This window comes from Anopheles stephensi, chromosome 2 (assembly GCF_013141755.1).
Source record: "Anopheles stephensi strain Indian chromosome 2, UCI_ANSTEP_V1.0, whole genome shotgun sequence".
NCBI lineage: Eukaryota > Metazoa > Arthropoda > Insecta > Diptera > Culicidae > Anopheles > Anopheles stephensi.
In genome coordinates, this window is record NC_050202.1 from 14948356 (window position 1) to 14974902 (window position 26547).

Here is a 26547-nt window from a genome sequence, read left to right on the forward strand (position 1 = left end):
TTTAATCCATCGCCGGCTGGCAGCGTCCGCGATTTTAATCGATGCTTCACATAATTTATTTCTAACCATCCAAAAAACCAGGTTCGAATTTCTTTCCCTAAAGCTGTGAGCGCTTCGACCATCTATCTATACGGTGCGGAAAAGCGCTAGAAGTCACAGCGAAGCGCTCACAGTCGGGGCTGGAATGTGCACCCCGGTTAAATTTAACCTGTGTTTTTCCACGCGCACCAGCGGGCACGATTCGCGTGCGGCCATAAATTAGTCTGCTCTAACTAAAAACTCATCCCGACGTGCTGCGGCTCGATGGGGGATGCTTGGAGGGGGTGGCTGGTTTTCCGGTGACTCGAGGCGGAAAACATCAAACTTGATTTACGGAAAGTGCACGCATCAACGAAGAATGGCCGGAATCGAGTGGATGCCTTTCACGTTTCGTTTCGTTTTTTTCTTCTGTGGCGTGATTTAGATTGTTTCACGTACAGAAAACGCACTCTGTTATGATGAACAAATGTAGCTAAGATGCGAGGTAACATTCGGTAATGTCTTCTTATAAAAACTTTGTTGAGATAAATATTGTTTGCACTGCGAATGCTTTTCTACTTACAATAAAGCAATCCTAATCCTTTTCTCCAATCATAACTAGTCTAGTGTCATGCAGCAAGAGAAACTCTCAAACAATTGCTATAAATTACAAGTGTGCAGGTTTGGAGCAATGCCAGCTATACGATAAGTTTTTTTGTAGCTCATGCTTATCATATGCGCTTAATTTTTTGCTCTACCAGTATATTTTCCGTTTTTAGGTGCTCAAATCTATTAATTTTTTAGACTAGGAGCACATTTTGACTTAATTTTTTGAGGATTGTCATTTACAGCGCTGTCAGTCTACAGTTTAATTCGTTTAGGACTCATCCTTCAATCCTTCAATCCTTCCTTCAATTGAATGTATAAAAATATAAAGTAAAATTAATACAATATTATTTTAAGACCCTTCCTTCCACTTCAAGCTCCTAAATTCCAATTATAGGAGATCATCCTATACTTTTTAAGACACTCAATAAGCCAGTTCACTTCCCATTTACCTCCGACATTTACAATAGCCAAGGTGAACAGATCCGGCCATTGACAAAACAATACCCTATCAAATAACAAACAAAACGTCAAGAGCATTTCCTCTGAGGCCCAAGTATCGGCCCAAAAAAACCATCGCACCGAGTCAAATCAGGTCACTGTGAAATCTACCATTACAAAGGCTTACCACCCGTGGCGCTCCCTACGATAAGAGCGTATTGGAATGAAATTCAAATTGTGAACAAAAACTAAACGAGCGCACCACTAACCATTCCACCGGTACAGTAAAAAGCACGCTCCTCCGGCTTTCCTCGGCACTGGCTGGCCAGTGTAAGTGAAATCACCCGGCTTCACTGCTTCTTCTTCACCGTTGGGGCGAACATCTTTGCAATTGAACACCTCACCAAGTGAACTTTCTGTTTTACACCGTGCAAAAAGCCCATTGGGACCGAAGTCCGGGTGGAGGTGGGATAGGAGATGGACTCCATCCCTCTGGGGAATGCTCTACTCAAGCGGGAGAAATGGCGTGGAGGGAAACGAAGTTTATGAAAAGTGCAAAGCTAACTTCACCCAAAGACGTACGTCAGCCGGTGAAGCACGGGATGAGGCAGACAGCAGCAGAGCACGAAAACAGCTTGTCTGCCAGCCAAGGGACAAGGGCATCCATTGCGTTTAAGGCATTCGGTGGGAAAGGAAGAAGAAGATAAGAAGCACCAGGAAAGAAACTCACAGCACAATCGGCCACAATCGTAAGACCCCGGCTATGTACGGAACGGTGAGGAACGTGGCCGCGGAAGGCCACAGTACGGAACAGAGAGATTGAACTCGAATGAGAAAAAAAAGAAACAAACACACACACACACACACACACACACAAACAGTAGACATTTTGGCAACATCCTGTAAATTAGACAGCCGAAGAGAAAACCGTCAAGGCTCGGGAAAGTGGATGAAAACATCCGTACCGAAGTACACGCGAAGTACACTATATCTTATCTTATGGGTTTTTCGGTTTTGTGAGTTGGCCCCGGGTTTTCCGTTTTTGGTTTCTTCTTTTCTTTTTCCCGCTTGGTTTTGTACGCTCTATTTTTCACTACTTTTTTGCACCGTTGCATCTTAGTGGCAGAAAAAATACACGCAAACGGATGAAGAAAATGCTTAAGAAACTGTGGCCAAAAACCACGGCCACGGTTTGGCCTTTTTGGTAGATTGTCTTGCAACCGGGCATGTTCGGTTCGGCTTGTTCTGTAGCGGAGTTTTGCAAAACTATAAGCTTCTTTTTCTGCCTCCGAAGCGGCTAAACTTTCACACATCCGGTTAAGCGGAAGCCGTGAAATGGTCGGAAAAGAAGTTCAGACAAATTTTATGCTATTTGAAGGCATTTTGTTTTGTTTGCGAACTATGAAAGAAATATTCAAATCTGCTCAGAATAGATTAAAAAATCTATCACGCTATTAACAAAACAGAAAAATAATATTAGGCTCTAAAATTCATTTAAAAAAATGATTTAGTTGATACAAATTTTTAACACACAGATGATCACGAATAAAAGACAAACAATCCATTTGATTGCTCTTCGAAGCATGAAAACGGTTTCATTATTTTAAGACTGTCAGTTTTTGACAGTTCCTACTCCACAGATACCCTTCTTCGCTGAAATGTTGCCTGTAAGTAACAATGGCGTACAATAGCAATAACTGCTTTTCAATTTTCTCCCATTCTTGCTAAGCTTGCAACTGCAAAAAGACAACTACAAAAATATCCACTGATTGTAAAGCTACGCGCTACGCCTTCTTGTCCTCCGGCGTACAACAATGTCTATAGTGCATCGGAATCCAGGGCCAACAACAACCACAAACCAGCAAACTAAAGCAACCCCACCCTAACACTGCATGAAGTTCAAAAGCAGCAAAGAAGCAAAGCGAACCAAGGAAGATCGCTGGATTAAACCGTGATTCGAACGTAATGCGATAAAGGGCCGCAAAGGGAGTGAGCAATGCTCGCCGTGCCACTTACCATCACCGCCCCGAACTAGGTAGAAATTACTCCACCCGCGAGAGTCAGACAACCGCCGTCAGCAGCGAGCCGAGATTGTGAGATTCCTCCCGTTAAAGCTTGCCCTAGGTTGAAGTAGTTTTACATTGTCCCTAGACGCTGCACCTAACCATTCCCGCACAGGGCTTTGACGGTTAAAGCCTGGACGGGGAACGGAACATCCCCAGCGAGACACTTTACCAGTAGCAAGCGAACCGCATTGTGGTTCACTCTCCAGGGCGTATGAGGAACGCAGCGACCATAGAAGAAGCCAGCCGCAGCCGCACTGTGGCGGATATTCGTAGTGACATTTATTTTATTTCAATGGCCCTCACGACTCCCGCCGAAAAGCTTTTTTAAGTGGAGCCCGTGGTCCGATGAGCCTGGATAACAGATTTATGAAATTAAGCTGAGAACGTTCCACGAACAACGGGGATGGTCGCTTTGGTGGGATTGTAAATTTTGCAAGTGTCCTGTTGTGTCATTAAAATAATGAGATTTAAGGTAGAATGGCGGAAGGACGGAACGGCACCGACTACATCTCTAATTAAATATTTCCGAACCATGGAGCGCGTGAAGAGAGATTCTAGCAGAAGGAATGCATTGATTTTTATCCATGGCAAAGGAGTAAGATAAATGTGCGAGCGATTTATCATAGGAGAATTTCTTCCACTACATATAGTTACGATTTGAGTTTTGGCTTTAATATTTGCGAGCAGTAGTTAACTTGCCATAAATAAGGGAAAAGTGGACTTCAGTCTTTAAAATTAATTTGAAAGTTCATCAGGCTTTTTAAATGTATGTAATAAGAACATTTTAATAAGGTTTGCAACATCCGCCTCTGAAACATGGATCCTGTTCAAAACTCACGAAAACCTCGTAATCTCGTATGAGAGGAAGATGTTTAGAAGGATCATTGCCCTGTATGCGTAGAAGAACAATAGAGGCACTGCTTCACCGACGAGCTAAACAAACTGTAAGGTTTGCACGATCTCTTCCTCGTGCAGTGTATTACTGATGGACTGGTCATGTCATGAGAAAGGCACCGGGCGATCTTACCCGTAAGGCGCTAGATCGTGAGTGGCATCGAAGATACTGATTGCAGATGGTTAAGACCGCACCGCAATTTTTCTTTGGACATGAGACTGACGGTCCTAATGATAGCTCAGACCCAACAACTGACACCAATACTTGTGCAAGGGAGAAAAGGATCTTCCAAGAAGTCTGCGAACATTAAACCTGGTGAAGGAACTCCGGTTCCTTCTACTCAAACAAAGACCTGATCAGTTAGCAGTACAGCACTTTCGAACACAGTGTATCAAGAAATATGTTTATTGACACCCTGTGTTTTCCAGGATCTTACAACAATCGTTGACTGTTATGGAGCCGTGCGCTTAAGTCCTTGACCAGCGAAACTTAATTGACCAGGAACTGGTGTATAACAAAGAAATAGATGCATATAACAAGGGATCGGACAAACGATATGGTTTGATGCTTGTCAAGACAAAGAGTGAGAGAGTAAGAAAGCCCTCCAGGAAGAAAAACTGTCCAGAACACTTTATAGAATACCGTATCATTTCACCTTTCCACAACACTGGTGAAGTGTTCTGAGAAGCAAAGTATGAACAACATAATCATTATTTAAGTTTTTTCACTTTTGCGAACTTCACTCGATTTTTGCTTCGCTAATAACGTACCAAGAAAATTTCTCAACGCATGATGTACAGCGACCATACACCGATAAGCTAAAACAAATAACTCTTCTAGCGATCGTTTTAAGCAAACACAATTAAGCTAACTTTTAACTGGTTCCTCTTTATATCCTACAGTTATTTAACCGCTCATTACACCTATTTCCGTGCTTGTTTCACTTTCGCTCATCCCGGGTACCACGAAACCCGATGTCCTACGGTGCCTACGCCACCAGCCTTGACGTCCTCAACACGCGGCAACGAAACGTGGCGTAGGTTGATAAAAGCTCCCTCCCCCGGGGGGCTGACAGCACAACTCAGCGCAAACTTTATGCTCTTGATTGCAAATCCTGCTCTCGATAGCGGTGCGCTGCTTGATGCGCTCATAAGCGTCCGTGACTCGGCCCAAAGGGCAACGAAGAGAAGGAAGAAAAGAAACCGACGACGCACTCGAAAGAAAACAATAACAACAAACAACCGTGTGCTGTTACGCGTATCAAATAGCAGTAAAGATAATATAACTTTCACCTTTTTCCGAGCCAACCGCCATCAGCGGGCAGGGTGTGTGTTGGTTTCCGCCCGAGCGCTTCGGATTCTGAGCCGGATCTAGACAAGGGCTTAATTATTTCTTGACTAAATTTTGGTCAAAGTAGAAGAAGGAAAAAATACAAAGAGCATCTACAACAACAACAACAACAACTCCCCGATCGCTCGAAAGACGATTGCTGCAGCTTCCTAATTGGTCGGTAACGCAATCCAACCTGCCTGTGGCGGTTGAGACAACAAGAGTTGAAGGGGAGGAGGGAAGCTACACGAGTAGACCCCTCCCCCCCGCACTGTTCCCCTTTTGTGTTGCGTAAACATTCGCGACAAGCAAAGAAAAAACCCTTCCAACTCACGGCGCGAATGTGTCGAGAGGCAATCGAAGTGATTATAATAATGACGGTCGTGAAACGATCATGCACGACTTTTATGATGATGAGAACGTTTGGTAGAACAGGGCAGGAAGGGCTTCCAGCTTCCTGTCGAGCGGGAAGATAAGTGCATAACTTTCGCTATGCTCGCCTCGCCACCCATTCCTACCCAGCCACTGGCAGCGGAAAGCAAGTATCGATCGTCCGTCAGAGCCGAGCAAAGCTCCTGCTGGGCGAGAAAAATAACGGCGTGCTCCGTACGGGCATGCAGCTATTCGGACTGGACAGAAGTTTTCCGTGCTCCCTTTTTAACCACTCGAGATTTTTGTCCGGCTGTGGCAGCTGAAATGTACGACGACCGATGCCGAGGGTCGAAAGTGGGTAGGCGGAGTCGAGTCGTCAGAGGGACCGGTCGGCAAACGATGGCAAAACATGGCTACAATTATTACAAGCATAATCCTAATTGAGTGCAATTCCACTGAGTGTTCAATTTGATCTCATTTTGCCTCCCTCAGAGTTTAACGCTGGTCAGTAGGGTAAGGAAAAACCGGAGGAGCGGGGAGGGGCATTTTCAGTGAGACACACTGGGAAAAGTGAATGTTAAGCTATGCTCATTAGACCCAGATTGTGAGCGGAAGTCATGGGCGATAAATCTGTTCATTTTAGTTTTGAACGGAGGGCACCACCATCGGACTGGTGCAAGCGTTTTGACGCTGAACCATTCTAAATCTGTGAGAAGTTCGTTCAAACTTATTCTCAATTATGTGATGAATCAAAGTAGGGGTTGACATCAAAACAACCGTTGTTGTTTAAAGTTCAGAGAGCCTGAAGGTATGCAATCAAAATTTTACAAATGAATTTACATGAACTACCGTGCGCCATTTTCAGTTGAAACCGCGACGTATTTAACTCTTTCTAGCAGACAGACAATTTGAAAAGCTTACACACTTTTTTCAACATAAATTGCATACATTTCGGGCGTGAGCAAACAAAGTAATTCAAAACAAAATGACAAACTACCTGTCTTAGTAATTTAGTAGAAAATTTAAAATCATCCTCACTTTCTAATTAATGAACATTATAGATAGAAATTGTAGTTTTGCAGTTTCAGTAATTTTACACACTCAATAGTAAGTTTGTTTTTATTTGTGTAGAACGGCCTGCCCGTATTGCTCAATAGCAAGTTGTTGTGATGAAGCTCGAAAAGCTTCCAGAAATGTTACGGTATCACGCTGGTTAACGATCTTCTTTTGAACAAAAATTTAGCTAGAATTTTTTTTCCAATCTCGTCATACTCATTTCAACATCAACTCGTCAAAAAAGCCCTTGGTCGTCACACAGTTTCAGTGTATCATATTTTTTGCTCTCAGTTCTGTATCATTCCGTATGAATTGGACGTATTCAGTGACATTTCCGTGGAATGAATGGTTACCCGTTTGAGCAATTTAATTTGCATTCATTACGAGGCTGATCAACCTAGACATTGTGTACAATTTTTGGCTCAGCAAGGACAGGATTTCAATAATCACGATCATTTCAGCTAAAAGAAACTAAACAAACAGGATTTGCAGCGGTACAACATAAACGAAAAACCACAGAAATATTTTGTATCTCACCGTGCAATACCAATGCATCACTTATTTTTACATAACTTTTACCACTACCCATCACAATGTTTCCGGCATCCCAACGTGTCCCCCATTCTCCCTTAATACTCTACAAGATACAACGCACCACCAGGCGCCTCCATCGCTGGGACCGATGCCAACCAAACATCGATGCAAACATTACTCATTCCGCCTGAACTGAGAAACAAGTTAAAACCTCGTTCCGGATAGTTTTACGCTCGGGCAGGTTGGGCTGCAGCTCGGATGCTTCGGATTCAGCAATGCAAGCAGCATGCTTGAAATCAATTCACTTAAGCTGCCTTCATTAATCAAAAGCTCGAGCCGCACTGCACTGCACACTGCGGGCACACGCTGCCGCACAACATAAAGCCAGGCTGGCTGAAACAATTGGTGGTACAGCAGTTCGGCTAGCATTTTTATGCTCGTTTAAGAAACATGCGAACGATTTTCCAACTTGCTAGCTTCCTATTTCCGATTCCCTCCTGTAGAAGACAGAGCGAGTACAACAAAAAATCACAGCTTCTTGAGGATAATAATATCTGCCCAGCGTGAGAACACTCGGCGCTAAACGCCAATCATAAATACAGATAACAGGCGCATGAAGTGCAACGATAAACACAACGAAAACAGGGCCACGGTACTTACTGGTATATCCCGCCCGTTGTCTGACTTTTAGGTATGCGCCACCGCACGCCGTGCTCAACAGCTTCTCCAATCGTTCTCCGATGCGATGCACACGAGAGTGAAACAATTCTCGCGACTGTTTTGCTGGTGATTATGCTTGCCTCGCAAATGCTCACTTCAATTATTTCCTTCAGTCGAGCATCATCTTCCTTAGTTGCACAATATCATCTCTAGAAGAGCACACGCAAGCACACGAACTCTACCCGACACTCGTACTAAGATTGTTTTATGTCTTATCAACCTCACCCGGAACAGCAGCTGCTCGTACACATCTTCTAAATCTTGGCTTTCTCCTCGCACGACAACTTTCACATTTGCCAAGCAGTGCTTAACCACGAATTATGTCACCTTCGCAGAAGCCTTCCCGTTTACAACGAGACGCACCCACCAGCTTTCACTGAACCGAAACGCATAAGGGAGAAAGATATTATCTTGCAAGACATTTTCTGCCCAATAAAGCCACGGACTGCTGCAGGACGCTTACTTGCTCCACGTTTTCCTCACACCCACACACACACTCTCTGGCTCATCTGTCACGCGCGAAAAATGCTCAACGTACGCAAACCACACATACTGGTCGGACTGATTTTACGCATCGCATTAGCCATCGCCGCTGATGATGGTCGCATCCAACGGGCACACGTGCATGCAATCCGCAATCACTGAACAGATGACTATCATCAGTCACACTCTGGGCGTCTGGCGAGGGTAGTAGCTTTGAATAATATCTATTACCTACTAGACTTCACTTCGCGTACACTTGTGCGATTTGTTCGAGCGTGACTTTCGTGACAGCAAAAAGGAGACAAGACACGGACCGAGGCACACGCTAGCAGTAGCATCCACCGAGCTTAACTACTTGCGTTCGACTGACGTACCGTGAGCACCCGCATTCGAATGGATACTGTTTTGGATGAGCAACATCAGGAAGCAACGGACGACTGCCTGCAGTGGCTCCAGTTCCAATCTGTTCGGAAAATTTCGAATGTGTACGGAACAAAATGTGAGAGTCTTTGCTACCCGCGATTGGTGGATGGTTTTCCCGCGCAAATGGTTCGTGCGGTCTTACGCTCTCGGGTGCGGCTTACGCTCTCACCGTTGGGCTCACGAGGTGAACCGCGAAAAACATCGCAGGCGATGAAAACGCATGTACGACTGTCGTATTATCATTTGAAATCGATGTTTTATTGTGTATGGTTGGGCAGATTGCTGTTTTAAAATGGCATCGTTTACTATCATCTGAACTTTAAAAATATTCTGTGTAACATTTGCTTATATTTGAAATTGTGAGGTAAATCAATCAAACATGGTAGCTTGTGGATATAAAATTTTTCTAGTTCCTAGAATCCCTGAGTTACTTTTGGGGTTTTGCAGTGCCAAAGAAAGCAAAAAAAACTACAACTCTTCAAGAATCTCAATTATCTTAAAGAGAATGATTCTGTTTCACGTCTAGTTGAAGAACACAGATAGGTATGTTCATCCACATGACACCTTGATGTTTGTTGTCTATTTGTTCCTGACATGATGGAACACTCTTTGGATGTTTCGAATGCTAAGTAGTATAAGCCTATTATCGTCTCCAGATGGAGTTGAGAGGTATCAGTTAAGGTAGTTTAGTTACTGCTCAAAGTTATCAGTAATGAAGTATCTTATAAAATCACCGCCATAAAGCATTAATGTGAAATAAGCATGTTGCTTTGAGCTGCAGCGGAAGGGGCGGTATTTATGATTTTTTAGATTACTGTATGCAATTACTAGAATATTGGAGCAGCCTGAAGACCTAGAGGAAGTGGTACCAGTCTTTTACATGATAGGACCGGGTTTAAAATCCCATCAGAACCGTTCCTCTGCAGAAACGACTGACTATCAGTGATAGCTACGGGGTATCAATTATACTAGTGAGCCATTACACGGGTGCATTAACTAAGAGGTGTATATTATATCACTTCAATCTGAGAACTCATTTTTCCTTAAGGATCCACCTCGTTGAAAATATTACAACGATGCATTTGGCTATCAATTATTTGGAACATCATGTTTGTACAGCCATTTCCATCCTAGAAGTGATGCAAGCTATATATCCAGAGCCCATGCCACTTAAACACAGCGAAACTATACAGCATTAGACATAATTATGCTTCTATAAGGCACACAGTACCCCAAGATTCTTATTCACGGTCTAATCAATATCCTTACCGCAAATTTATTTTATCACACATCTCAATTTCTTGTCCCCATATTGTCGAATGCTTTTACCATGTGCTGAAAAATTGCAAGTAAATTCAAGACGAGAAATCGAGAAATGGTAGTCCAAAAGATAGACAAGCCGAATAATAAATCTCCGAATAGCTGCGGATAAGAGTTCAGATGAGTTACTACGCCCTGATCTGCTGTGTGGAAAAATTGAGATTTCACCATAAGAGAATAGCTTACCACACTTTTCTTTTGCTAGAAAATAATAATCTACTCCTATGAGGTCAATATATGTACCACCATTTCGATACTTTCAAACATTGAGTAGCTCCTCATATTGCAACACAAAACCCAGCCACCCATACTGATAGATAGTTTTCAACTTGAACTTGGAACTTTTGCTAACAATCGTTTCCTCATAAACAGTTCCCTTAGTGGGGACCAGAATTCGGATTCCAACAAAGTTTTCCCCTCGCTATTTGCACTTGGAAAAGTTTTTTTTTGTTTTTGCCCACCGATCGTAACTCCTTCCCTAGTTGAACCCCGAAACCCCTCTGAAAGAAAACTGTGTTGATGTTATAAATTTATTAGCCGATCCACATACTTTTTGTTGCTTCCCTTTCTTGCCATGCATGGGAAAAGACTTGAAGGTATTCGCTGATGTACCAGGAGAAACACACACGAGTAAACAAAACTTCCCGCTGATGGTAAAAATAATAACTTTATTTTCGTACATCTTCCAGTAGTTTGTTTAACAAATGACTTACACGCCACCGTCCGCCTGCCATATCATGAAGGTTGCAGAATGATAAACAAATAGTTACATGCAAACCCGAGTGAGCGATACTTTGAATCGACGAGACAAGCACAACTTATGGTAAAGCTTGTTTTAATGGTTTAGCCCATCGCTAGAGAAACTCGCCCGCCCATTACCATTCACCGGGAATGCAGTATTTGAAGGTACATCCTGCCATCTTACCATCGTCGGAGCAGAGACACGTGTTACACTGATACTTGAACGAGGACTTGGGCTCACAGCTGAATCCTGGTGCACCGGGAGCAATGTCCGACTGGGGCAGCGTGTCACGCTTCTGTTTCTGTTGCGGTTCGCTCGGCAGACAGGCCATGAGCGTACAGGCAGCATGGCCATCATCCGTGCAGAAGCAGGTATTGCAACCATCATCGCTCTTGAACACCGTTCCGGGCGTGCAGTTCTCATTGCTGCGAGAACGCTTCACACGCTGCGCTGCTGCCTCGGTGAGTGCTGCCAGTGGTATCCGCTCGGGAAAGTTCGTGAAGCAAGCCTTCAGTGTGCAAGCCGCGATTCCGGTATCGGTGCAGAAGCAGGTGTTGCAACCATCGCTACTTCTGAACGTCGTTCCGGGGGTGCATTTCTCTTCGGTGTTCGGGGAGGAACGCTTCTCACGCGCAGGACACGCACGTCGCGTACAGAACCATCCAATACCATTGTTGGCGCACCGGCACCGATTGCAGTCCTGTGTAAGGAGTGAGGAATGTTAGACATCGCAAAGCAAACTCAAGATCTCTGGCGAGCAACTCTTACCTTCATCTTGATCTCGTTCGGTGAGCACACCTGCCCGTTGGTTGGCACATGCAGCAAATCCTTCTCATCGGTGGACGACAGCGACTCACCGTTCTGGACGTCGGTGCGCACCTGGCTATCGTCGGACAGCTCGTTCGGGGGGCACATCTTGCGCGTACAAGACTTCTGACCTTCCGGGCCGCAGCGACATCTGTTGCAGTCCTCCATAAACGTCGTGCCCGGTTCACATTTCTCCTCCGCACACAGCGCTGCGAAGAATATAGAACGAACATGAAACGTTGTCGTTGGCCGTGATTATCAAACAGCTGCTTATCGCGGCTGGAAATCGTACAGATCGTTGCGCTCGAACACCAGTTTGTTTGACACATTCTGCACACATTTTCCCATGCCGGCTGGAACGCGTCACCAGGGCGAGCGTTTGGGAGAAAGTTACCACTGATAAGCTGCCGGAGCATATCAGCTCACCAGTCTGAACGTGCCGTGACGATCGAATCCAAACAATTTACCGATCACGTTGCGGGAATGCGTGTGTGCAATTTCGATCGATCGCAGCAGCTTGCTTGGGTCGCCAATTGGACCGAAGGGGGTTGGATTCTGGGGAATTAAATTGACCTTTGCCAACCGTGCCAACTGTGACTAAACCAGCGAACGTTCGGCCGATCGGGTTGTTCGGTGCGATCGTAAACAAAACTGTTATGGATTGTGTGCATGTCTAAAACTACTCTTCAAGCTACTCTTGTATTTGTTAGGTATCATTATAGTTATATTTTGTTTATGTATTCTTTAGGGATCTGCTTATCTGATCTTCTGGATCCGCTTAGGAATCTGAAACTGTTTGCTTGACTTCATTTAAATCATTTGTCACTATCTCCGAATTCTCAAAAATGTTAGCAATGACTCGAGGATTCCTGAATAGTCAGTAATGTGTGGTTTGAGGTTGACTAATGCTCATTATTTTAGAAAAAAAAATCTAATCACCGAATGGTAGCATTGGAAGGTGCATTAGCCTAACCTTCCAAGTCAACTACGCATCGGCTGGTACGTTAATTTTTACGCTCAACGATCCAACCAACTCTTGCCCGAAGGACATGACTTCGATCATCCGTAAGATCAGCTTAGAATTTCGGGTGCACAAAACCCAAAAACTCCAGCAAAAGGAGCAAAAGTTCAAGGTTTGCCAGCGTTAGAATCGTTCGGGCGACCCGCCGCTGGACGTGCATGAGTTATTTACATAAGACCACACTGTGCTAATGCTGTGCACCGGATTCGTGGCTCGCTCGCTTCTTATCATCCGCCCAGGCAGCAGGCGACCCCGACCATTGCCTACCAGCCTACCAGACCCACGGTGGACGGAGCCGTGGCTGCCACAGTCGTCCGGTGGCTCGGAGAACGCAATTGGGCACGCGATAGTCGTAGCCGTTGTGTGTGTTCCGGAGTTCAAGGTAGCACTGATACTGATGCCGTGGCCTGTCGGTCAGACGGCGTGGAGAGCAGTCGGCGCAAAATTTAAACGGAAAAGTAAACAAAAAAACACATCCACCAGCATGGTTCGAATGCAAACGGTATGCGCGTGTGTTGCTGCTGTTGGCCAGGGCGCAAAAAAAGGCAGAGCGAAACAAAAAAAAAAAACGCGGTAACTTCCCATCTCAGACATCGCGGCGATGGCGTCATCCTTTAGCCAGTGACCGATTTACCATGGCTTACATCAATCGTGTGGTTTTTATACAGATGTTTTGGAAATTTATGAATGCGTGTCCTTAATTGTTTAAACGGTTTCCGGTTCAATTGCATTAAAATATTACAAATTATTCATTTTCCAAGAGATTGCTGATCATATTACTGCAAATCTACATCGCAGAATTTTTTTTTTAAATTATTAAAGAAAATTCAATTTTTATTTTCTAAATTTGTATCAAATACTGAAAAATTTTTTGAAAAAAAGAATTATAACTCCAGAGCACCACAACTCACAGCACCATAACTCTTCTGAGGCCTTAAAATGAACTAGAAATGACTGAAATTGAGCATGAAATGTACATAACTGATATTGAGTATTAGTTTTAAGTTCATTTTATGCTGCTTGTTACCAGGTAAAAAAATCATCAAACTCAAATTCAAACGACGAAAAGTATTTAAAAATATAAACAAATAAACTTCGACTTAAATCACAACCTCGTGGGCAACTCTGTCGCTGGGCTTAACAGTTCTAAGATTTAAGAGGTTCCCGATGCTTACCTCCCACAGCACACGTTGCCACAATCAGAATAAGAAGCTTCATCATGTGCCAGAATACTAAATTTACTTCTCCAAACAGAACACGTTCCGTGCCGCGTCCAATAATCACTCGATCACTCGCTGCGCTAATAAACTGCACGACTTAACTACTGACGGCAGGCGTCTGATGCTTGTCACTAACTCGTGCCGCACCACAAACTGCACGCTCAACGGCTGATTGAGTTCTGTTCTGCTGGTCGTAGCAAAAGTGCCTGTCAAGATTCCGGATGTGCTCCCGTTTATGCTCGTCACTCGCGATCACTTCACACTGAAACGGCCACCGTGCAACGTCGATTGGTTTCCGATGCTATCAGCGCATTACCGGATGATGCTGATGATGATGGACACAGACACAGGCACAGTATTGAATCGCTATCAATGGCAAACGGTACCAATACTGTTACAACACTTTGGAAATTTCACACCACACCACACTGACCGACGCGATCGATTTGAGCTGAGCACCTTAAACGCGCCCACTGCTGGGGGATCTTTACTTTTGCACTACGGCTCGTCAACTGATTCGCTCAACCGTACCGGGCGGTTTATTTAAATACTTTATCAACGGCAACTTTTTGCTTTCCGTTTGGCGTTCGGCAAGAGAGCAACCATCTGCCTGCCACCGCCCCGTCCCCATTGCCCGTCGGCACCTTTGTCGGCCATTTTGCCGATCGTCAACATTGATCGGCTGGGGTGACGATCGCACGTAGCCCTCTCAAACGCTCAACACCCAAACCCAAACAAACGCCGTACGTCATCCAAATTTATGTACCGCTCAAGCCGGTGCGTTTCGATCGATCAGCAATCTGGCCGGAAACCGGGTGTACACACGGTTTGCGATGTGTGTGCTTTTTTTCTGTCAGGGGTTTTCCCTCTCCGGGTTTCGCGCGTGTATGACCGTTCCATCGCTGACGGTTGACAGTTTGCAGCTCATCGCTATGGCAACGAGCGATCGGAGCGTGGTAATGCGGTTATGCAAAGAATGGCTGTCCCTCGCGCAATACTCAACAGCTTCAACACGATCATGTTTAATGTTTGTTGTCGTTTCGCAGAATGCTAATGGATGGCTAGTTTTGTTGTGGATGTTGTTTTTTTTTTCACAGGCACTGCTTTGCGTGAGCCTGTTTTTGCATTTCCACGCATTCCCGGGGCGCGTGAATTTATCAACAGTAAAAAATGGGCAATCTTTTGGATGATGGATTTAAATGAGCCGTGATAGGTAAAGTGGCATTGTTAGTGTGATATTACTTTGTAAGCTGCGATGTGCGACGATGAGGGAAGTTGAAGTTAATTTTTGTATGAGATAAGGCACTTTATTTGGGCAGATAAAAATCACTTTTTCATACCGATCAAAATGTCAAAGTACGCCAATCGCTTTTATATCCACAGGTAGAAGTAATATTAAGTATAGGAGATTTGAAGTTGCTGCTGGCGACTTTGCCGTTGGCGAATTGCTTATGCTTGATGCTACGGAGGCTCTCCAAAAATATTGTGTCTTGTGGGTTCATGAGTTCTGCCGGTATTTGGGTCACCAGTAACAATATTAGATCACTAACCGAACCTAAAGCTGTGAACCACATAAACCTAATTTTGGGAACTGTCCCCTGGTCCTCCTGGCGCAAAGTCTCGACATTGCCAGCTGCTTCATCGTTTTCCAGATGTATCGAGACGAGCACGTCGCCTCCTTGAATAATAATAAGCCTGATAGAATATCCTAGACTTCAAAAGTTCGAGCAGCTTATCCTGCTCGTTGAACGAGAAGTTTAAATAATGGACAACTACTGCTGATCGTAACAATTTTACTTCTCTTTTGCTTATTGTGTATTGATCATGTCATAAGAATGATATCGGACCACTTTTTGTACAAAATGTGCTCTACGTCTTTTTCTTCTTTTGCACTACTACCACAAAAGGTCATGACCGGCCATAACTGACACACGCAGGAGGATAGTCAGTCCTGCATGGTGCTGGTTCTTTATTAAACCAGAACATATTTTACTATCAATGCAGCAAATTATTCAAAAGGGTCCACAATTTAGCTGCGTTATCTACCTTTTCAAGATTGTTCATAAATTTGATCAAAAACTTACAGCTTTGCTGACGTTAAATTATTGATAATACGATTAATAGAAGCTTCATTGTCTTCAGGTCTATGGTTTTAATCGAGTCTAGGAAGCCTGATATTACAGGTTTAAGATCCATATTACATGATGATATTACAGGTTGAAGGAAAAGGAAGAATATCCGAACTAATGTCAATAAGAGAGAGTAATATACCTCAGCCGTGTAAGCCAGAGACACGTGACACGCCTATACCATGAATTGTGCAATTTCATTATCCTAAGAAAGCTACTTACAAGGTTAGGTGAGAATCTTGTTCATTCACATTATTTAATGTTAAATATTTTTATTTGAACACAATTCAACCTCCCCAAGAGGAAGGTGTGACTAATTCCAAAGGGGTTAAAATTTACAACTAGTCGCGAAAAACTTTTGTACAAACAACTGCAGCGTGTTATGGCGAAATAGAAGCCTACAAGTGTAAATTAAGCTGTCTGGTTGTAATTCCGTTTCTGAATAAAAAAGGGAACCCCATTTCACAGTCATGAGCATGCAGTCAACCAATTCTTTCATAGCAGCATTCATACCGCCCTTTGACGTTCCCATTGCCATATTTACCACGGCGCATAAAAAGCAAAACAAACAAAAAATCGCAAAACAGTGCGGCGCATAGAAATTGATGGGCAAATATTGGCTTGTTGACGTAGTTGTAGGCTCATTCCGGCTTTCAGGCGAATCCCGTACCTTTACTCGAGCGGCGCAGAGTAAACTTACCAACCGACGGACATGGAAATCCCGACGCGAACGATTATCATAAGCACTTTACCGAAGCGTCGGCGTTCCGAGAAGCGCTAAAATAGATTATGGGCGCATCGCAGATTGTAAGAGCGCGTTTAATATGCGCCATGGAGGTAGTCGGGTAAACAGTGTGCCGAGGTGATGCAATCGGCCGAGCAACAGATTTAAAAACAATATTTATAAGTTCAATATCTCGAAGCCTTTCGGAGTATAAGGGATATCGGATTCTGAACTAACTTTAAATGACATCACAAGTCCTTGTAGCGAGAAAACACTACCACTACCCATTAAAAGGCTCTTTAACCGTGATATAGTAAGGCGTGTCCCTCCGTATTGGTGTGCAGTCAATGGAAAAGATTCTATTTCTAGCCAGAGTCTGAGGCGTTATCGTTAAGGCTATTTTAAGATGCAACAATCAGACAGACACGTCTTACTACACCATGCTAAAGTTATATGGTGACTGGTGTAGACGGCTGTTCCAGCTGCTCTGAACAGTGATCATCGAAGTCATTAAAATCACCTTTATCAAGGCCAGTTAGGAGCTGATTGTAACCACAATGCATCGTATGGAGGAGCCTCAGGGGAATTGCTCGCATGGGTTGCAGCCATCTGTAGAAAAAAAAGATGTAACCACCAGCACCAAGATCACAATGATTATAGAAAAGAGGGATCTATTTCAGATCCTGCCTCGTAGGGTTATAAACATCCTGTTATACATACTTGTGATGATCACACGAACATTTATGAAGGAGGTTGAGGACACATAAAATGTGAAAAAAACAATCATAGAAAAAAGAATGATTAGGACTTTTATTAGCATCTTAAACTGATGCACACATTAGGAAATGTATTAGAGTGATAGTTCTTTTACTAGTATTTTATTTTCATTTCTGATGACCTACGGAGGTGCAGGAAGCATCACAAGGAGATATTATTATTTTTATTGGCAGCCCCAAGTGCTGTCCCAATTAAGGTTAGGAAATATCACAGCTCATACTAAATTACCCCTGGAGTAAAGAAAATCATCAACTGATTTCAACTTAGACAGTTGACACAAGACTGTCTAAGTCTTGACTTAGAGGAAAAAAGAGGCACAAAAAGGCAGAACATAATAGTAGTTCACAAAAGAAGGATGTGTAGTAGAACAAACCAGAAAGGAACAATTATAAAAGACAAGAACTTTAAGAAGACAAAGATAATACTTGGTACCGAACATTTTTATCGTGATGTCGTTCTAACTGCAGTCTCTCAGGCAGCGGGACAACAGATACAACAGAGAAAATCAATGGTTTGGCAGATCAAAAGTTTAATAGGCATAAAATCAATAAGACTGATTAGCGGAGATATCAAAGACCGTAGTTTGAGACTTTTCATTTCAAATATGTGAGTTTGAGCCGGGTCCAACTACAATTCGCGATTTAACGATTCAGTTCTTTCTCCATAAATTTCGGGCCCTGTCAATATTTGAGTCACTCCTTGAAAGTTTAGCCTTTTTTAAGCGAGGAGACTACATGTAGAGGCGATCCGATAGCCGAGCCGACAGCGGCGCTGGCCTTCACACGGAGGACCGAGGTTCAAATCTCATCTAGACCGCCGCCCCGTTCGCAGGACTGACTACTTTGCTACGGGTAAAATCAAGCCACAGAAAGCCAGAAATGCCAGTGCGAGACCTATCGAGAGAAGCAAATATGCTAGAGACACTCCTTGAGAGTGCAGAGCGTCAAGCATCTGCCTTTCTAACCGAGAAGCCGACCCGTCGTACAAGCGATCCCATATCATTTTTTATCAATTCACACCACTTCACTTAAAGTTCTAGAGAACTACAGGGTCTAACCGATATTCAGGCTTTGCCAAGAGCATAGTCAACCTTTAGCGAAGAGATGTTGTACCAATTCTACTTAAAAGTTTCCAATCAACCATATTTTATAAGAAAATCGTCTATGAAAGCCTGATCATAATCTTACACTTATGTATTTTATCATTTTTCTGATAAATGTTCTCAACATCATAAATGTTCCCAAACTACTCAAAAGAAGATCAAGGTTTTTTGTTATTTGATATTATTTATTAACGTATGTTCCATACCCATCCTATTCGTACCTTCTTTATACCAACGTATCTTTAACACAAACAATGCAAAAGCAATTAAAAGTTAAGTGTAGTAATACACAACTCATAATTTGTTTGGTTTTATTTTTCACAAACACTTATGCCGCTCTTATCGCTAACGAAGCGCAAAGTAAATAGAATTAAGTCACGCTGGAATTATTTGGAAAAATGAACGCATACAAATACATTTAACTCAACACAAAAATAAATAATTAAAATAACTTACAGCAGCGAAATAGCACCCTAAAACAGCAACTTAAAAAAACAAGAAAAAACTTTGCAAATTATTACAATCTATCCGGCAAAATAAAACAATTCGTTTACAGCACAATGTGCCCGCGCTGTAATCGTTTGTTTTGTGTGTCGACTGTACTAGTTTGCTATAGCCCCATAGGTATCCAATTTCTTGTGTTTGCTCTGTTTTTTATACTACCATTTTCTTCTCCCACTTTTTTCTTCTTCCTCGCCTTCTTCTTCCTTTGTTTTCTTGGTTGACGTCCTTATTGTTTCTATTTACAATAGGTTTCGCACACACTTTATAACAACGAAACGAATGCTCACTACAATGCAACCAGCAAGTAAATATATCGATCTTTGTTTTGTTTTCTTTAATTTATCTTTATATCGTCTTTTGTGTTTCTATACTCTCTGTTCAAACGGTAACGTACGTGTATTTGTCAATGTTTCTGCGTAGTGTTTGAGAGTGGATTTCCATTTTTGCTTTTCTTTTGTTTGTATTACTTTCAATTTTTGCTTTGCTTCTTTAACACTTTTTTCGCTCTTTTCTCTCTGTTTACTTCTTGTTATAGCTTTCAGCTCGGTGAAACTTGTATTTCATATATAAATAGTGCACGATGTATATTTATAACATTGGTTTTGTTTTTTTCTTTTCTTTTGTTTTCCGTTACTTTGGTTGCGTCAGTGTGTTTTTGCGTTGAACTTATTCCACGTGATGGTGTGTGTGTATTTCGAACCGATGTCAAGCTGCATTTAAAAGTAGGCTCCGATTATGGTTTGCTAACTTAACTAAACATTGGGGTAGGAAGGAATTAAAGGATTTTGTTTTATTTATTTTTTTGTGTTTCGTTCTCATATCTGATTTTGTTGCTGTTTTTGTTCTCTATTCATCGTTCAGCTAATTATGTGTTTTTTGTTTGTAATTTCTCATGTCGTTTTTGTTTTGTTTTCTGTTCTAATAATATTTTCTTAACGCTCTCTTTTATATGTCAGCTACAGAACACACACAGCTTTCTTTTCTTCTTTTTTTCTCACACGCATTGTTTTGGATCCGATTTGTGATTTCGTTTTTGTTTTAAATGTGTTTTGTTATTTGTGTTTTTTCTTCTTCTATTATTATCAATAATTATTTACCTTTAGCAACGAGTGTGTGAGTTATGTGTGTGTGTTTTGTGTGAGATTGCGGTATTGGGATTGAGCCATGAGCTTTGATACTGCCTTCTCTCCAACTCTGTGTCCAAATGTATGTCAGCCGTGGGTCCCTGCTGCTACTGCTGCTGGAGAGGAAGCACCCTTACACCAATCCAAAATTGCAATTTGTGTTGCGTTTTTTTTCGCATTTTATTTTTCACAAATCAACACTTTACCAGCTCGGCATGTAAGAATAGGGTATGATTGTTGCAGTACAACTATGTGTGAGTGTTTGGTTGGTTGTTGCTTGTTGCTTTCGTAATGAAACAGCTTTCATAAGATTTAACCACATGTTCGGTACTTTAAGCATATAAAGTATGATGGTATTGTTACGCACTCCATTTCTAACAAATAGTTCGACAATGTTTCTTTTTTTTTGCTTTCTTAATACATTTCATGTTCCGCTTCGTTCCGTTACGTCCAATTTCTGCAGTAGCGCAATAAATGTTTGTGTGTGTATGTGAAGCAATCGATTGTACCGAAGTTTGTTGATGAAGGTGGGCAAGAGGTTGAGATTCGATATGGCTGATTCTAGTTGCCGGAACAGGAGGGGGCTTTGGTGAAAATTTTATTCTATTTCGCCTTCCTTTGATTATCGCACGGTGTGTCATGAGCATGAGCTAAAATCTTTGTCCTTTATCGACAAACTAAAAGCTTTTTCATGCTTTATTTTGCAGAACTTTAAAAATCATAGTGATCTAGTTGTAACGCACTTCGTATTGTTTAAGCGCGTGATTTCACCAATTTTTTAAATAAATTAATTATTTTAAGTTCTTTTAGTTCAATAAATATCTTTTTCGTTACAACTGTGGCACTAACTCAAACCGTATTATGCTAAGGATTATTTAAGTCTTCGGTTGAAATAATAATCGCTATATAATACTAATCAACGCTTCTCATTATTTAAATGCCGTTTGATGTTTTCCTCCCAATCGTTCAAACATCCTGTTTAAAAACTCGTCTTTTTTTTTCGCCCCCAAAGGGCGTTAGAAGGGATGTTTATGAAGATCAGCGAGTTTCAGGAAGCGAGTCTGGAATGTGTTCTGTGTTTTCAAAGAATCAATTCAACTGATAGGATGTTTAATAATATTTTCCGCTACTGTTTACATTGTTCCAGGTGGTATAATGTAGACTGGCTCTATTCCGTACCGTCTGACTGATCGCCGCTGCGGTTCGTTTATTTTACACCGACAACGTACACAGTCATTGAGTTTGTATACCTTTATACATTCATACTACAGTTACAAACACGATTTAGCTTGTTTTAATTCATTACACACACACACACTCCCGTCAACGTATTTCGGTGTGATTCCAATACTCTTTGGTAACATACTTTTAATATACTTTTTCTCCCGTTCCGCGTAACCTTTCATGGAAGGTTGTTTACTGGGTCGAGCAATTTTCCACAAGCCGAATCCGAATGCTAGTTTGTCCAAAAACCAAAATCTTTAACGCCAAACAGGTTCTATCCTATTGTGAATGTAGGGGTTGGGGAATTTGGTTCTTAGTTGCGTTAAGAGATGCGACTCTCGAATAATTTAATTTGTTAAATTATAATCATCGATCTTCACTTCCTTCAAATGAGGTTTTTCGTATTAAATAACAAAAACCGAATACTTCGTTTGCAAACCGTCGATTCTGCTCACCTTCTCGCACATGTCTTATTTGTGCCCAAAAGGAAGAGACTTTTTTTACTGTTGATTTCAACTGCAAACATTGACAAAATGTTTACCGAAAAGAACTTGCGTTCGAATCCTTGCACCCGAGCGCATCCGGATGCAACGCGGATATATTATGGTCGTCTGCTTATTTAGTACGTAGGCTGCGAGTAGTCTGCTGAAAGCATAAATGGTGATGAGTCATACGTTACAAATAAGTCCGGCTGCAGTTCTCTTACCTCGCTGTTGTTGCTGCTGCTGCTGCTGACCGGAGAACGGTGCCTCCTGGAACTGGTCGTTATCGTTCGAAGCCGGATAGGCGGCGTACTGCTGGGCAGCGCTCGGATCCGATTCGTAGGTCGAGGAGAACGATGGATCTACGCCGGCCTTGAAGCGCAGGAACGCAAAGTACGCACAGCCGGCCCAGGTGAAGATCGAGAAGAACGAAAACACGATGGAAGCTTGCACGTTGTTAACGCCCTCACCGTTCGGTGGGTCGTCCGCTTTGCCCCACTGGTTGGTAAGATAGCAGAAGCCGATGAAGAACAGGAAGGACCAGAAAGCTAAAAGGGACAGATAAGGTTAGTGTTAGTTAACTTGTATCTAGAAGAAGACAATCTTGTTCTTATATTGATTGATGCAAATGTTTGATTGATATTTGATTGAGATGTTTTAGCCGCTTAGACGTTGAGCCGTGTTTTAATTATTGAAATTTATTTTTATATTACTTATTTATTAATTTTAGTTTAGTCAATATTCGATAGGAATTTTGCTAATGTATTTTTAGGTGGTTTTTAGGGTTTTCCTAGTGTTTAGGGTTTTTGTACGTTGCAAGATTCTAGTACTGGATCATTAAGTTACATACTTTCAGGCGTTGTTATTAGTCGAGATAAGTATCTTAGTAGCAATCATCGGTAAAATAGTTTTTTTTTATTCATTAAGGACGGCATTTATTAAAAATAAATAAATAATAAACAAACAATATTAACAGGACAGAAAAGTCCGGAAGCAACCGAGGAATGTCTTTTACTTTATGTGCATGTTGCATACTTTCAGGCGCTCTTATTCATTAGGGATAGTATCTCAGGAGCTCTCGTCGGTTGGATATTTAATTTAATTATTAATTTTAAACCAAACCAAAGCATACATAAATAATTTCAAGCAGCCACACAAAGCACTCCGCACACTGCACACTTACCCGAGAAGCCAAGATCGGCCAGCACGTAGTGCTTTCTCGTCTTTACCGACGACATCTGCTCGAACAAATACTCGCCCGCAATGAATCCCATCGAGGCGAGAAAAGCGATCACACCGATGCCGACCGCATAGTTGCAGGCATTACCATCGCGATTAATTATGCAATACTCTTTGCCGTTCGCCTCCTCCCGCCAGCCCTCGGACGATACACACCCGAACACGATGATTGCAAACAGCTGAAAGTAAGGCAGGCACAAAAATGCAACGAGCATTTTAATGAGTGACGCGTTGTAAAGCGGCGGATGAAGGTGTAAAGTGGCGCTTTCATTCTTAAGTGGGGCAAGCTTTCTTCGTGCAGGTGAGCCGAGATACCACTTAAGCTAAGTAGAGATGAATCCTGATGACATTCTCAATCGATATTTTCCCATTTTTCCCTCCGGTCGCTATCGTTGTTTGATGAGGTTTGACCCTTTTCTGGTGTGTGTGTGTTTTATGGCTCGCAGGACAAAAGCATGGATCGAACCGAAGTTATTTTATCAGAGGGGGGTGACAAGGGCTCCAAAGTGGGTGGCATTTTGAAGGGTTTAGCTTGGGAAGGATATGGTTTGGGCAATTAAAATTGCATTACGTTCTGAGTCTACGTTCTGAGTAAAATGAGTCAAAATTTATGGTAAGATTTTTTATAGCAAAAATGTTAAATGATATTTGACAGCTGTCAAGCAGCTACTAGATACTAAGTGGATACTTAAAATATCTTAACGAAAGACGTTACTAGAACAAAACAAGAGTTTCACAAAACGCTCTAGTGTGAGATATTGCCGACATGGTCTGACACGCTAGTTAATACTGCTGCAAGCAATCACCTGACTATCTATCTATCTATTCCACCCAACCCCATATCACTTTCCTCCCCGTCTTACTGTGTATGCTACACGCATCTGCCGACGGGTTTCGTGACAAGATGCTGAAGTTAATAATGGACCCGTCACATTTAGCACGATCTGCTCGTACCACTGCTGATGGTGTCTCGTCTATTGCTTCTCGCATCCCATTCACCCGTAGCAGTAGAAAGAAGAAAAAAACACGCCATTCGAAATCAATAAAACTCCCATCAAACGGCATTCGGGGGCGCCGCAGAAGAACGGTCCACGATCCAAGATGAATGTGGTGCCAGCGTACAAGTAATGCTGGCACTCACGCATCCTCAAACTGTCATTGGAGGTTAGGCTGGTATGCTGCTTCGGACCCAGCAGACGAATCGAATTCTGCTCCGTGCCCCGTTGGGAGGCCTCGTACGTCAATGGAATCTCACAATCAAATGGCAAAAGGACTTGAGCTGGTGAAGATGGTGAGCAGGAAGTGCGAACAACTTCGGGAAATTCTTCAAGCATTCCAAGAGCTTTCCACGCGAATGGTTCCTTTCTTTTTTTTCGTCCCATCGAATGTCCATGTGTATGGGGATGACTTTCTTTTTTTTCCGTTGGTTTGCTCAGTCCTTTTGCTCATATTCACACCAGTTGAAAGCGTACTCGCCGTCCATATTATTATGTCACAGCCATCCCTGCTCTCGTCCCCGTCCCCCAGCAATTCGTCTCACGTGGGAGGAAAGATCTTCGGAGATTTACTGTCAACCGCAGAACTATCGAAATTTTTTCGTATGGAGAAGTAGAATTTATGGATTGAAATGTTATGTAAACGGGCGTGCAAAAACGGATGCCCGCGAGAGACTCGTGCCCGATTAATGGGCATTAATCACACAAAAACAGACCAGGCTCGTGGTTCTGTCCCGCAAACAGTGCTATCATTGGTGGCTTGGTGGTAGCCTTAGTCGTGTACTAGCCCGTCTCATTGCTAAGACTCTTTGGATATGATCAATAGAAGCTATAATTAACTCCAATTTTATGTCGCCAAACGTGTATCTTACGTTGGAAGCACCCTGACAATGCAGCTTTGGGTTGTGCCAACGGAGTGTGTATACGAATGTATACAAGAAATGCGATGTCCATTCCTCGAAACCGCAGCCGAACAAGAAATGCTCACTTGCGCGGGAGAGTTCCCTATTCTGCGGGAGAGTCAGAACGCTGAGCATGAGTAAGCGTGCGGACGCGCGTGAGAAACCGTACACGAAAACCGATGATGATGGAGCCACTAACTCTACCAGGAAAATCGATTTTCGTCCTATTCCGAGCGCAAGGTTGCTAATGCATTGCGAAGAGGAAGAAACCTAATACCTGCATACTTCTGCGAACGGTCGGGCATAGCTACCACCAGGAAGGATCGAAGGATACTAACCCAGCAAACGGCCCGCAGTATGACCGTTGGACGCTGTACGAATGCAATGGGATCGAATGCACCGCCCGCTTTACCGCCACCGTATGCGCCTCCGATATCCATCTTGATTTTTCGTGTGTGTCGCCTGTCGCTACTTGAATGCTAATTTGCACCACTTGTCAACACACTCGCGCACGGCCACGCACCACACAGTCGTCGTTGTTGCTGCTGTGCTAAATAATTAGACCAAAACCGTGCCTGTGTGTCGAGTTCAACAGTGAAAATCTCAAGCAGAGCCCGTTTTTTCGCCTTCCTAGGTCACCACACTGTCACACCAACAATCGCAAACAAATCGTAGTAGGCCTCGCACCGATATTACGCTGGTGTTGTTCATTCACCCACAAGCAAATCGAAACTGGCCAAATCCACCCCCTACAGCAGTCGGGAGTGAAAAACGATACCTTAGGGTTGCTCAGAATTTTCTATCCACTCTCGTGCCATTTGACGAGAGTTCCGTGTTCTCAGCGTGTACCGTGTCCGTCCGTTCTCACTAGCGTTGGTGTATGTGTATGTGTGTGTCGGGGTTTTATTTTCAACCCTAGCTTGCAATATCTCTTTCTATTACCGCCCGCTCTTTTTTGTACTTACAAACACGCACACACACATGTACGCGCTTGGTTGATACTCACGTGCACCCTTTATTTCTCTGTTTCTCCCTGTTCGTGTGTGTGTGTATGGGTGTTGTGGGTTATGATAAATTTCCACCCTCACCCTTAATGATTATACGCTGCGAGTGAGATCACTCTCACCGCTTTTTCTCATTCTCACGTGTGAGCAACTCACTTTATGGGGATTGGGTTCGTAATCATGATTTGGTAATGACTTGAGTAAAATATTTGATTTTTAGCTATTTATTTTACTTTTATGTTAAAATTTCAATGAAGCTCTAATGATGCTACAAACATATACCACAAT

At 42.8% G+C, this 26547-nt stretch overlaps 3 protein-coding genes across 4 annotated transcripts in view; all 3 read right to left on the reverse strand.

The window, feature by feature from the left end:
* The window catches only part of LOC118504197 (5-hydroxytryptamine receptor 1A), a 64765-nt gene extending 55840 nt beyond the window's left edge, over positions 1 to 8925 (reverse strand). Inside the window, exon 1 of the mRNA XM_036038376.1 lies at positions 7978 to 8925. The gene's annotated coding sequence lies outside the window, so the exon portion shown is untranslated. The remainder of the gene's footprint in view (positions 1 to 7977) is intronic.
* A 1982-nt stretch (positions 8926 to 10907) lies between these two features.
* LOC118504200 (pacifastin-like protease inhibitor cvp4) lies at positions 10908 to 14601 on the reverse strand. Its single transcript, XM_036038379.1, has 3 exons — positions 14009 to 14601; positions 11774 to 12021; positions 10908 to 11705 (listed from the first exon to the last, which is right to left on the reverse strand). The coding sequence occupies exons 1-3, from the start codon at positions 14052 to 14054 to the stop codon at positions 11139 to 11141; spliced, it is 861 nt and encodes a 286-aa protein (XP_035894272.1). The 5' UTR covers positions 14055 to 14601; the 3' UTR covers positions 10908 to 11138.
* Positions 14602 to 18949: 4348 nt separating this feature from the next.
* Positions 18950 to 26128, reverse strand: LOC118504201 (synaptogyrin). Of its 2 annotated transcripts, none has more exons than XM_036038381.1 (4): positions 25594 to 26128; positions 23303 to 23537; positions 22344 to 22667; positions 18950 to 22279 (listed from the first exon to the last, which is right to left on the reverse strand). In XM_036038381.1, the coding sequence occupies exons 1-4, from the start codon at positions 25693 to 25695 to the stop codon at positions 22257 to 22259; spliced, it is 684 nt and encodes a 227-aa protein (XP_035894274.1). In that variant the 5' UTR covers positions 25696 to 26128; the 3' UTR covers positions 18950 to 22256. The 2 variants fall into 2 exon arrangements, with proteins under 2 accessions (XP_035894274.1, XP_035894273.1); XM_036038380.1 differs by having other exon boundaries at positions 18950 to 22282; positions 25594 to 26010.
* Positions 26129 to 26547: the final 419 nt, after the last annotated feature.